At 46.7% G+C, this 13,384-nt stretch overlaps 1 protein-coding gene across 2 annotated transcripts; it reads right to left on the bottom strand.

Moving 5' to 3' along the window:
- Positions 1 to 316: 316 nt before the first annotated feature.
- LOC109742559 (ATG8-interacting protein 1) lies at positions 317 to 3,032 on the bottom strand. Of its 2 annotated transcripts, none has more exons than XM_020301659.3 (3): positions 2,826 to 3,032; positions 1,263 to 2,085; positions 317 to 607 (listed from the first exon to the last, which is right to left on the bottom strand). In XM_020301659.3, exons 2-3 carry the CDS (start codon positions 2,076 to 2,078, stop codon positions 506 to 508), a joined length of 918 nt encoding a protein of 305 aa, XP_020157248.1. In that variant the 5' UTR covers positions 2,079 to 2,085; positions 2,826 to 3,032; the 3' UTR covers positions 317 to 505. The 2 variants fall into 2 exon arrangements, with proteins under 2 accessions (XP_020157248.1, XP_020157254.1); XM_020301665.4 differs by having other exon boundaries at positions 1,181 to 2,085.
- Between the last annotated feature and the right edge of the window lie 10,352 nt (positions 3,033 to 13,384).

Consider the following 13,384-nt stretch of genomic DNA (forward strand, 5'->3'; position numbering starts at 1 on the left):
GTCTAGTTCAACACGCCTTGCGCCCTCAACTGGCGGCCCCGATGTCCACTAGTTCAACACGCCTTGCGCCCTCAATCGGCGGCCCCAATGTCCACTAGTTCAACACGCCTTGCGCCCTCAACTGGCGGCCCCGATGTCCACTAGTTCAACACGCCTTGCGCCCTCAACCGGTAGAGACGTGCCACTGCAGAGACGTGCCACTGCAGAGACGTGCAACGCACGTGCACACTTACTAGTTAAAAGAAATCCACGAAAGCAACGGAAGAAGTTACAGTGCCTGACAAACTGCAGCAGCACACTGAACCTGGCCAAGGTGGGAGTTCTCCCAAAGGAGGGAAAGCAACCACACAAAACTCGTGTATATTTACATACCCAGGAGGAGTTTTGGGGTTTAATTACACAGCCAGCACGCATAAACGTCCATACGTTCTGCGGCATCGGGTATTTCTCCATTGCATACACTAGTTTCAGGATACATCATCCGTCGGCGGGATGGTTATCATCATCAGCCCAATCGAGCATTTCCATGAGTAGCCGGACTCGGGTGGTTGCCAGCGACAAGAATGTCCTTGATTCGGTTAAGCGGTACGGTGGCCTGGTTGATTCTCTGAAAAGTAAACAAGTGTTTGATGTTTATTAGAACTCGGCTACCAGTTGGAACACTAAATCCGAACATGATAGTGCAAAATTGACACTTAACAAAAGTTGCTGAAATAGAAATGTCAATGAAATTCTCATAGGCTACAGACTAACTCAGACAGGAGTTACTGAAGTCAAGATATCTTGGAAATTCTGGCAATATTGGATAGTCAACAAAACGTAACAAGCACAGCTTTTAAGCACACAGATAAAATGAACATATGAATATGGATGATCCAACAACCCGTAATAGTACTATCGGAATTAGAAAGGCAAGAATCTGATGTTTCCTCGCAATACTATCCGGATAATATTGGACGGCCAACATAAGAGAAGATAACAGGCAGAGCTTTTAAGCACAGGGAAAAGAACATGCATGGTTCATCAATCAGTAATAGTATCTCAATGACAGAGGCAACAATCTATTTTTTTTTCCTTGCAGCTATATAGATAACTATGATCTACCTGAACAAAAGAGAACTTTGATGAAAGCAGCACAAATAATATTTTGAGATACAAATATATATATGCTATCACCTACCTGAATTTCAGGCCAAACTAGTCTGTTCAGTTGCATGGAAAATTTGGCTAGTATGATCAAAAGGAAGGCGTCCCACGATTACCTCCTTGCTGCTGGCAGGTTGCAATTTGACCTGCTGAAGCTGCAGCTTGCCCTTCTGCCAGCGCCGCCGGAAATATGCCATCCCCATCAAAGCGGCAGCAGCCACAACGATAGGCCAGAGCTTGTTGCTCTCTTTAGCGCTCCTGTAGAGCGATATAAGTTGCTTCTGCCACCACGCATTGCGTGGGGCTCCAGAACCGTCAGGCTTGCTCTCCTCACCGGAAGCAACAACATTGGACGAATCAGTGACAGGGTCGACATTTTGGAGCGTTATATTTTCTTCAGTCTTCTCCTTGGCACTCTCGGTAACTTCTTTCTCAGCCTCCGTTGCACTGTAACCAGATGATGAGAATGTAACTGGGTCTTCCCCAGCCTGACTAATGCTGTGCAATGCGTTCCCATCGTCAGGCTCCATATCAACAGGGGAAAGGCTTTTCCCTTTGTCGAAGGATGGGATCCTGTCAAGACCGTCGTCCTTCAGTTTCTCCTGCTGGTCTTCGTACATACCATCTCCACCCTTGTCAGAAACTGCATACTGGCTGCCGCGCGCCTCCTGCTGATATATGCTAGTATCAGCTTCCATGAGGAGTTTCTCAGCCTCACTCTGCGGCACCGAGAAATGGCCAGACATGAGCAGCGACGCGGCTGCGGAATCACCCCCCTCTGCGTCATACACCTGGCCTTCAGCCTCCTCGTCGGAAGGTTCAGTTCTCGTCGGACCAGGTGCAGAAGCGTAGTTTGAAGCGGTGAGCTGCACGACCTCCCAGTCGTTCCCGCGGGGAGAAGTCTGCCCGGTGCCACTCTGGTCAGGCTCCATCTTCCAGCTGCAGAGATCGACCAAAGTCAGAAAAACTCATGAAAGGCAATTTAGCTAGAGACATGCAGGCTTAAGCAAAGGAATCATAACTTGCACCCTTTTCAGCAGTGTAAAATTAAGCTGTGCGGTTTCGCACTTACCTGCGATTGGGAATTTTTTAGAATAACTGGTCCGTAAAAACTAAAATAACTACTACTGTAGTAAACAGTGGACTGTCGAGATGCAATATAGGGGAGCTGTGATAAGCTACCAGAAGAATGAATATGCAGACGTAACATAGCTCAGAAACAGAGCAGGCACACTTGTTCAGTAGTGTAAAATTGATGTGTGCGGTTTCGCAGTTACCTGTGACTGACTGGGAATTTACAACAACTGATCCGTAAAAACTAGAAAAGTAGTCCCTCTGTGAACGAATATAAGACGTTTTTAGATCACTGTAATAAGCAGCGCACTGTCCAGATGCGATATTAGAGGAGCTGCTTTAAGCTACAAGACTATGCAGGAGTAACAGAGTTCAGAAACAGAGCAAGTGCAGTGAACGTATCGTCTATTACTACTACACACTCCGGGCAGGATCAGCAGGGCACGAGCAGTTAATCGACTAGCTGGACGGGAGCGGGCAGAGGAGGGGCCAGGCCGGCGGCCGGCCTGGAAACCCAGCAGCCGGCCGGAGACGAAGCGCGAGAGGGGATCCGATCGGAACCCCGGCCGGCCGGGGCGCGAGGGAGGGGCTGGGGGAATCCGTACCGGCGAGCGGAGCGGAGCAGAGGCTTCAGTCGCAGTCGCGGCGGCGGCAGCGATCGATTGCCGAATTATTAACGGGGAAAGTGGGGAGAGGAGGAAGAGGACGAGGACGAGGGACGGAGTGAGGCGTGGCGTCACGTTTGCTTGCGCCCCGGGAGATTTTTCCCTTCCTTTTTTTCTTTTTTTTTGTTCGTAGTGGAGGTGGTGGAGACTGGAAAGAGGAGATCTTTTCTACTGCCGCGACCGACCGCGAGAAGCCTCTGGCTGCCGGGCCGGGTTGGGTTAGGCCGAGGCCCTTGCCCCCCTCTCTCTCTCTCTCTCTCTCTCTCTCTCGGGGGCCTACTACGACGGGCCCGGGCCGGGTTGGGTTTTACGACCCTTGGTTGGCAAAGAAGAGAGCCCCAATTTCTTAAAAGAAAAAAAGATAGAGAGCTCTCAAAAAAGGAGAACAGGTGTCCACGCATCGGCCTTAAACTTTGTGCGTTCCTCAAAGCAGCCTACTATACATCTTGAACACTGTAAGATTTCGGAAAGGTTTACATTGAACGCTGCAATCAGGGCCGGTCCTAAGCTTTTGAGGGCCCGGGGCGAAACTAAAACTCGAGGCCCTTTCAAATTTTCCTCGGCTTTCGTTGATGAAAAGCCACTTACGACAGTCCTTTTCTGGATCCCTCCCCATGCTGGTTGTGCGAAGGTGAATATAGATGCCTCTCTGGGCAAGCACGACAGCAAAGCTACGGTGGAGGACTCAAGGAGCCATAGGAGTGATTTTATGGAAGCACAAGTGTCATCAATGGTGGTGCCACTATGGGCAGACCGGCGCGTAGGAGATTACGTTGACAAGCAAGCCATAGGAAAATATCCCTTTTCTTTACAAGAGAGGATCTTGTAATAAAGAGGCGCACATGCTAGTGCACTCGTCGCCGAAACATGAAGTTGTTTGCCGTGTGTGGCCGAGAGCTTCACCTAATGGTCTCTCTACCGCAAAGTCTATTACTTAAAGAAAGATGATACGATTCTCAAAAAGATAAAATTATGACTGTCTCATCTAGAAATTTGAACTAAAAGAGTAAATAGCATAAAACTACTAGTTTACAGGCTATGGTTCCAAAAACTACTTTCTTTAATTTTTCTTAGATAACTACCAAGTCAGGGGTTGGCTGTTTCAAAAAACCCCAAATTCTCTTTGTTAAAAAATTAAACATGTTTATGACAGGTCGGGCCCGCCACTAAACACACCGTTTGGTTGACCATTTGTTTGACCGTTAACTGACTTGTGAGGGCCACATGTCAGCGCCTCATTCATAGATTTTTTACGGATTAGCCCTTACAAACATTTAAAAAAAGCAATCGAGTCCCTGGAATCAGCCTCCAAAGGGCTCTGCCCGTGGCTGTCGCTGCACGCCATGGGGCTCCGCACGCGGTCGCGCCGCGCGCCATGGGGGGCTTGTGTGCAAGCCGCCGCCCGGAGCAGTGGCTGGAGAGACGGAGGCTGGGGGATGGCCGGCGGCAGAGCTCACCGGGCCTGGCAGCGGAGGGCACACGCGGTGGCGGCCATGGCCGCGAGCAGCAGCTGCGCGAGCTCGGGCACGGAGACGGCCGGCGGCAGAGCCGGCAGCGGCAGCGGGAGGCACACGCTCCAGCAGCGGCGCAGGCTGTACGCATCGGCGGCGGTGGAGAGCTCAAGAAGGCCGGCGAAGGCGTCGACGGCGGCCGCGGGCAAGGAGCTCCGGCTGGACCCCAACACGCCGGCCGCCTGATCCACCTCGAGCCGGCGCGAGGGAGAGGAAAGAGAGACAGGTCGCGCGATGGCGAGCTCCGGGGGCCGCCGGCGCGGCTCGCCGGCCGAACGAGGCGGCGTCGAGAGGAACTGCGCCAGTGGTGCTGTGATCTGGAGCAGGGACCCGATTGCTTTTTCAGAAATGTTTATAGGGGCTATTTTGTAAAAAGTGAGGACATATGAGATAGAGACACTGACATGTGGGACCCACTTGTAAATTAACGGTCAACCTAATGGTCAAACAGACGGTTTGTTTAGGTGCGGGCCCGACCTGTCCTAAACATGTTTAAATTTTAAGCAACGGTCATTTGGGGTTTTTTGAAACAGCCGACCGCCCATTTGGTAGTTATCTGAGAAAAATTAAAAAATGGTAGTTTTTTGGAACCATTGCCTGTAAACTAGTAGTTTTATGCTATTTACTCGAACTAAGAAGATATAGAAACAAAAGAATGAATATGCATGTCCTTGTAATTTATCAATTCTCAATAATTTTAGCATCCGTGGCTGGGTGATCACAAAACACTTATTGCCGTTTCCCTAGCATGAATTTCTGAGCTAAATAAAATCACAAATCAGACCACACATGAGAGATATATAGAGAGAGAGAGAGAGAGTACACTGAAAAGAAACATCATTGTACCCACGCATACACACCTGAAGATGACTCTTGAGATGGTAGATCGTGAGGTCGACTCCAGAATCCTCATATATAATTCGGAGTTATCCCCCTGCTATGAAGAAAAATTACAAGATAAATAAAAACTCAACAAATTATCAACATACTGTATGTATCTGGATGGAAACAAGCACGCATGAATCAATCTCCTCACTTTCTGCACTCGAACCTGCATGACAGCGTCGAAGAAATTGGTTGTGTGGAGTTCAATGGTTCACTGGAGGAGCGACTCGGGATTGATGGTGAGGACGGCCTGCACGAGGCCGGAACGCCAGAGTCGCCGGCATGCGACTCACATCCAGGGCGAAAACGGATCTGCCGAAACCTCCGCAAACCAGTCCACATGCGAACTCGATGGGGGAAGAAAACATGATGATCTTAGACGTACTCGCGGGCTACCGACTACTTGCCTCAGAGTCCTTGGTTTCCTTGGGTCCTGAGCCATGGGCCTGCAGCATATGTCGGAGGGGGCCCCCTGGACATCGGGGGCCCGGGGCGGCCGCCCCTGGCAGTTTGGCTCAGGTGCAGGGGTCACCGCACCTATTATGGCGCAGGCCCAATCAGTGCGTCCCACGTATGCTTGTAGGCCCAGGCAATTCATTATTAATTCTCTTAATCCTCCTCTAATCCCTTTCGTTTCGGAATCTCCATTCTCTCTCCAATTTCCTTGTCGATTATTATCTCTTCACTGCTGCTATTGCAAACTTGCAAATACTTATCTCTGCTTGTCCATTCAACAGCTAATCTCCATCGGCCCACGGTGAGTGCCTGCTCGAGGACCGTTCGCCATGCTTGCTAACCTGCTGAAGAATCTTTCCATCGGATGCTCAAAAGTACTGGTCGGTCGGAGTTGGGCACGAGCATGATGAGAAAACAACGTTATAGATCTCATTTGATCAATGGCATCGAGGAGTGTGTACTCAAGTCGATGGCATTTAGGAGTGCCTGCATGCTCTGAGCACATGTCCATTAAAAAATACATCACGTTTTAGTCTGAAAGGTTGAGGTGATGACATGTTAAGGAAGGTGACGATCGAGCATATGCTGTTGTGTGCTGTGTGAATCCGGCGAAGTTCATCGTGAAATTGAAGAAAGAATGGAGCGTCCGAAACGAACGGGACCAGAGAAGGATTAAAAGAATTAACAATTAATAGCCTGGGCCTACAAGCATATGTGGCAAGCACTGATTGGGCCTGCACCATAATAGGTGCGGTGACCCCTGCACCTGAGCCGAACCCGCCCCTGGTGCCCCCCTCAGGGCCGGCCCTGGCTGTAATAGGGAGTTTAATACAATTTCCTTTAAGCTAACTAGTTATGGAAGCCACCGTCTGTTTGGTTGGATGACTGTTGGGATATATCCTGCTCATGTGGGCTGTGAGGAGATGACCATTTGAGGCCTTTTAGACAGCCCAAAGAAGTGCAGAAGCCCACTACCCATTAGGGTCATGACCTAGGGTCATTTTGGACTTTGCACATGAGTGGATGGGGACGCTTTACCCTCCATCCAGCAGCCACCACCAAATGTGACGAAAATCAGTTCATCCTCCAAGAGAGAAGAAGAAAGAAAACCAAGAGAGGGGAAGAAGAGGAAGATTGAAGGAAGAAGCAAAGGGAGCTGCTCCCCAAGGTTGTGATGGTTCAGATCCACTATCTTGTCTCCTTCAAGCTTCGGTCCCACCATCTTTGGTGAGATTGTTCCAATCCCTAGTTCTTGAGCCCCAAATCTTGTTGTGTTCATCCAAGATTCGGAAATCTTGATGTATGAGATCCTCTAGTGTTGTCTAGAAAAGAACTTGTTGTATCCCACATTTGATAATAGTGGAAGAGGATTTGGGTGGCTTCGGCCGTGGTTTTTCCCCTCAAGTTGGGGGGTTTTCCACGTAAAAATCTGGTGTCTCTTTGTTGATTTTTTTATTTTTATTTTTTGAAAAGGGGTAGCTCCCCGGCCCCTGCATCAGAACAATGCATACGGCCATACTTATTAATAAATAAATAGGTTCAACACAAGTCATCATGTCTCAAAACAAAAGAACGAAAAAATGCTCACAAAGAGCACAAAAAGAAAGGTAAAGCCACAACCGGGTGGCATAAGAAAGATAAGAAAACTAATTGCATATCCTATTACATAACCACCATCCAAATCGGTTGAAAATAGCCCGAGCTACCATCTCCCATCGGATAGATCCAGTAACCGTACGCTCCGTGGCCTCCGTCGGAGTGAGTAGCGACCCATACGGATCAATGCAGTGGCTTGGAAAATAACCTGCAAAAAATGAATGTTTGTTGTTCTGTTAAAGACCAAATCATTTCTGCAATTCCAGACTGCCCATAATAAAGCACATACTCCTACACGAATGTGTCTTGCTGTTTCGGAATCTATCCCGTCAAGCCACATCTCAAATAACGTGATGATAGTGTTTCGCGGAGTAATATTAAAGGCAATGTGAACAGTCCGCCACAAAAATTTTGCCAAAGGGCAGTCAAGAAAGAGGTGTTTGATGGATTCATCCCGATCACAAAAACTACATCTTGTAGATCCTGTCCAGTTGCGTTTTGCCAAATTGTCCTTTGTTAAAATGACTTGTTTATGTACAAACCACATAAACACTTTAATTTTCAAAGTACTTTGACTTTCCAAACATGTTTCGAACTAGGAATAGAGCTAGAGTTGATAACATCCAGATAGATGGATTTAACCGTAAACTCTCCATTCCTAGTTAGCTTCCAGCACAACTGATCGGGCCGTTGAGAAAGCTGAACATCCATCAGTCTTCTCACGAGATGGAGCCAGGATTCCCAACGGTTTCCGGCTAGCGTCCTCCTGAAGTGAATATTGAGAGGAGTGGACTGAAGTACTGTTGCAACGTAAGCGTCTCTTCGTTGAACAATGCTATAAAGCGAAGGAATTGAAGCGTGAGGGGAGTTTCCCCTAGCCATGTATCCTCCTAGAATCTCGTAGTGGTACCGTTTCCAACTATAAACTTTGTCCTATTGAAAAAAACTGATTTAAGTCTCATCGGTCCTTTCCAAAAAGGCGAGTCCGTCAGCCTCACTGTCACCTGAGACAACGTTTTGGAATGAAGGTACTTATTACGCAGAATCTGTGCCCATGTGGCCTCCATCTCTACAGATAGCTTATATAGCCACTTGCTGAGAAGACATTTGTTCTTCACCTCAAGACATTGGGCTGAAGAGTGTCTTGCCTGCTGAGTAACATTTTTTGCCTCCATATATGTTGTTGCATATGTTTCCTTCCGTGCTAAGCAATGATCCTTGAGTTAGTACATGATGTGGTGCTGAGATTACTTTGTTTCCGCTGCAGTTTTCAGTTAACCACAAGTGCATATGTGTGCTAATCCCCAACAGAGTGGCATCAGAGCATTGGTTGCTTAGGAGGCTGTTAATCCTAGTTGCTTGATTGTTGCTGGAAGTGCTGCTCACAATGGCCTTGGAAGAAAGCGCTACTACAAGTGGCATGATAAAACTTGATTCTTCAAATTACTCATTATGGAAGCCCATGATGGAAGACATCCTTTATTGCAAGGATTTTTATGAGCCAATTGTGAAAGACAAGATACCCACAGGTGTCACGGAAGAAGAATGGAGAGTGTTGCACAGAAAGGCAGTAGGTATGATTCGGTTGTACATCAACCACAATATTTTCCACCATGTTGCAAATGACACAAATGCTTATGAGATGTGGCAGATGAGAGGAAGACATCAATGAACAAGGCCTTAGTGATCAAAAGACTTGCAAAGCTTGAGTACCGAGATGGCACAAGTGTGATTGAGCACTTGAATGTCTTCCAATGCCATATAAATCAACTTTCAGCCATGAAGATCAACTTTGAGGATGAGGTGCAAGCATTATTGTTGCTGAGTTCCATGCCTGATAGTTGGAACACGCTTGTTGTATCACTTAGCAATTCAGCTCCGGATGGGAAGCTGACCTTGGAGATGGTGAAGAATAGTATGCTGAATGAAGAAGCCAGAAAGAAGGAAAAGGGTGATGCCTCTTCTTCTGATGCGTATGTGGCTAAAACCCATGGGAAGAATGAGAACCGTGGACGCAGCAATACAAGATTTCAGCAAGGCAAAAGCAAATCCAGGGGGAGATCAAAGTCAAAACAGAGGAAAGATATTACTTGCTTTCATTGTGGCAATCCGGGACACATAAAGAGCGAGCGCAGGAAGTACAAAAGAGAGCTTGCAGAGGGTAAACTCACAAAGAAAACCGAGCAAAAGGCTGAGAGCAGTTCAGCCATGACTGCAACAGATGAGGACTATCTAGTCATTGAAGGTGAAGATTGCTATAGTGTTGTTCGTGATGATGCCATGAGTTGGTTTGTGGATTCAGGTGCGTCCTTCCACATCACATCAGACAAGGAGTATTTCACATCTTACACTAGTGGTGTTACTGGCCCAGTGAGGATGGGAAATAGTGGTTCGTCAGCAATTGTTGGCAAGGGCTCTATATGCATTGAAACAAACACATGTTGCAGATTGGTGCTTGATAATGTGAGGCATGTTCCTGACATAAGGCTGAATTTGTTGTCAGTGGGCAAGCTTGATGATATCAAACATCCTAGTTATTTTGGTGAAGGAAAATGGAAGCTCACCAAAGGCTCTTTGATTGTGGCCAAGTTGTGCAATGAGGTGTTGAACATTGCTGAAAAAGACATTTCGGTTGAATTGTGGCACAAGAGGCTTGGGTATATGAGTGAGAAGGGCATGCATGCTCTTGCTCGCATGGAGTACCTCCCTGAGTTGAAAGGTATATCCTTGAAATCCTGTGCACATTGTTTTGTTGGCAAACAACATAGGGTTGCATTTCGTACACTCCCTCCACATCGTGCAGAAAATGTTCTTGATATTGTGCATACTGATGTTTGCTCCATGACTGAAAAGTCTCATGGTGGAGCATTATACTTTGTGACTTTTATTGATGACCATTCCAGAAAGTTTTTTGTGTATGTGCTGAAACACAAATACCAGACGCTTGAAGCCTTCAAAGAGTTACATGCCAAAGTTGAAAGAGAAACTGGCAGGAAATTGAAGTGTGTGAGATTAGACAATGGTGGTGAATACTGAGGTCCTTTTGAAAGGTATTGCAGAAAGTTTGGCATCGGGCTTGAGAAGAGTCCACCAAAGACACCTCAGCCCAATGGTCTTACAGAGAGAATGAACAGGACACTCACAGAGAGGGTCACAGCTATGCTCTCTCATGCTCATTTACCTAATTCCTTTTGGGTTGAAGCTTTGATGAATGTTATGTATGTGGTTAACCTATCTCCCTCAGTTCCTCTTGCAGGTGATATTCCTCAGAGAGTTTGGTCAGGGAAGGAGGTATCATACAAGCATTTGAAGGTTTTTGGTTGCAGGGCATTTGTACATGTTCCAAGGGACGAGAGATCCAATCTTGATAGCAAGACAAAGCAGTGCATCTACCTCACCCAACCAAGTGAAGAGTTTGGCTACAGGTTGTGGGATCCAGCCAATAGAAAGATTGTGAGAAGCCGAGATGTGGTGTTCATTGAAGATGAAACAATAAAAGATATTGGAAAACCAGAGAAGCCAATGACCAACACACCTCAGGTCAACATGGATCCAATCCATCCTCCTCTCGTGCATGACAATCATGGGGGAGATGATGACACTGAAGACAGTGGAGATGCAACTGACCAAGGAAGTACAAGTCAAAGTGACGAGCAGCCATCAAGTGATGATGATGATGAAGTTGGTAATGATGATGCCAATGAAAATCCACCCGATTCACCACCAGTGCAGCAGCAAAGAAGAAGTGAAAGAGTTCACATTCCTTCTTCTAAATATCCACCACATCAATATGTGTTGATGACAGATGCAGGTGAGCCCTCATGCTATGAGGAGGCAATGTCTGATGAGAACAAAGAAGAATGGTCAGAAGCCATGCAGGATGAGATGAACTCCTTGTATGAGAATGATACTTATGAGTTGGTGAATCTGCCAAAGGGCAAGAAAGCACTCAAGAGCAAGTGGGTGTACAGAGTGAAGACTGAAGAAAACACCTCACATCCAAGGTACAAGGCCAGATTGGTTGTGAAAGGTTTCAGTCAGAAAAAGGGCATTGATTATGATGAGATATTTTCTCCGATGGTCAAGATGTCTTCGATCCGAGTTGTGCTTGGCATGGCTGCCACCATGGACTTGGAAATTGAACAACTTGATGTGAAGATTGCATTATTACATGGTGACCTAGAGGAGGAGATATACATGGAGCAGCCAGAGGGATTCATGGTTGCAGGCAAGGAGCACTTAGTTTACAAATTGAAGAAGAGCTTGTATAGCTTGAAGCAAGCTCCTCGATAGTGGTACAAGAAGTTTGAGTCTTTTATGACTCGGCTTGGTTACCATAAAGCACAACCTGATCATTGTGTCTTTATGAAGAGGTATGCCGAAGGTGACTTCATTATCCTCTTGTTGTATGTTGATGATATGCTGATTGTTGGAAATGGCACAAAGAGGATTGCTCTCCTCAAGAAGGCATTGAGTAAATCATTTGCCATGAAGGATTTAGGACCAGCTAAGCAAATACTTGGCATGAAGACCTCTCATGATAGATCAAAGAAGTTGCTTTGGCTCTCATGGGAAAGATACATTGAGAAGGTACTTGATAGGTTCAACATAAAAGATGCAAAATTTGTTATCTCTCCACTTGCAGGCCATCACAAACTGAATTCTAAACAATGTCCTACAAGCAAGAAGGAGAAAGAAGAAATGAGGAAAGTACCTTACCAATCTACTGTGGGCAGTTTGATGTATGCCATGGTATGCACTAGGTCTGACATTGCCTATGCAGTTGGACTTGTTAGCCGGTTCATGACAAATCCAGGTAAAGCTCACTGGGAAGCAGTGAAGTGGATTCTCGGGTATCTCAAGGGAACTTCTACATCTTGTTTATGCTTTGGAAGTGGTGATCCTGTATTGCAGGGCTATACAGATGCAGATTATGCAGGTGACAAGGATCGTAGGAAGTCCACATCCGGATACCTGATGACTTATGCAGGGGGAGCAGTGTCATGGCAATCAAGATTGCAGAAATGTGTTTCTATATCAACTACAGAAGTTGAGTACATTGCAGCAGTTGATGCTGGCAAGGAAGTTATGTGGATGAAGAACTTCTTGCAAGATCTCGGCATGAAGCAAGAGAAGTATGTTCTGTTTTGTGACAGTCAGAGTGCTATTCATCTTGCCAAGAAATCAAGCTATCACTCTCGAACCAAGCATATTGATGTGAGGTACCATTGGATTCGAGATGTTGTGAGTTCCAAGTTGCTAAAACTTGAGAAGATCCATACCGACGACAATGGTTCGGATATGATGACCAAGATATTGCCAAATGAGAAGCTACAAGCATGTTGCAAGGTAGCGGGCATGGTGGTGCCCCCCTCATGAGTCGGAGGGGGAGATTTGTTGGGATATCCTCCTCATGTGGGCTGTGAGGAGATGACCATTTAAGGCCTTTTAGGCAGCCCAAAGAAGTGCAGAAGCCCACTGCCCATTAGGGTTATGACCTAGGGTCATTTTGGACTTTGCATATGAGTGGATGGGGATGCTTTACCCTCCATCCAGCAGCCACCACCAAATGTGACAAAAATCAGTTCATCCTCCAAGAGAGAAGAAGAGAGAAAACCAAGAGAGCAAGGGAAGAAGCAAAGGGAGCTCCCCCCCAAGTTTCTGATGGTCCAGATCCACTACCTTGTCTCCTTCAAGATTCGGTTCCACCATCTTTGGTGAGATTGTTCCAATCCCTAGTTCTTGAGCCCCAAATCTTGTTGTGTTCATCCAAGATTCAGAAATCTTGATGTATGAGATCCTCTAGTGTTGTCTAGAGAAGAACTTGTTGTATCCCAAATTTGATAATAGTGGAAGAGGATTTGGGTGGCTTCGGCCCGTGGTTTTTCCCCTCAAGTTGGGGGGTTTTCCACGTAAAAATCTGGTGTCTCTTTGTTGATGCATGGTGCTGTCCAGAAAAGTTACTCCTACCACAAGACACTGGGCTGAAGAGTGTCTTGCCTGCTGAGTAACATTTTCTACCTCCATATATGTTGTTGTATATGTTTCCTT

The sequence above is a fragment of the Aegilops tauschii genome, chromosome 6 (genome assembly GCF_002575655.3).
Source record: "Aegilops tauschii subsp. strangulata cultivar AL8/78 chromosome 6, Aet v6.0, whole genome shotgun sequence".
NCBI classification, from domain to species: Eukaryota; Viridiplantae; Streptophyta; class Magnoliopsida; order Poales; family Poaceae; genus Aegilops; species Aegilops tauschii.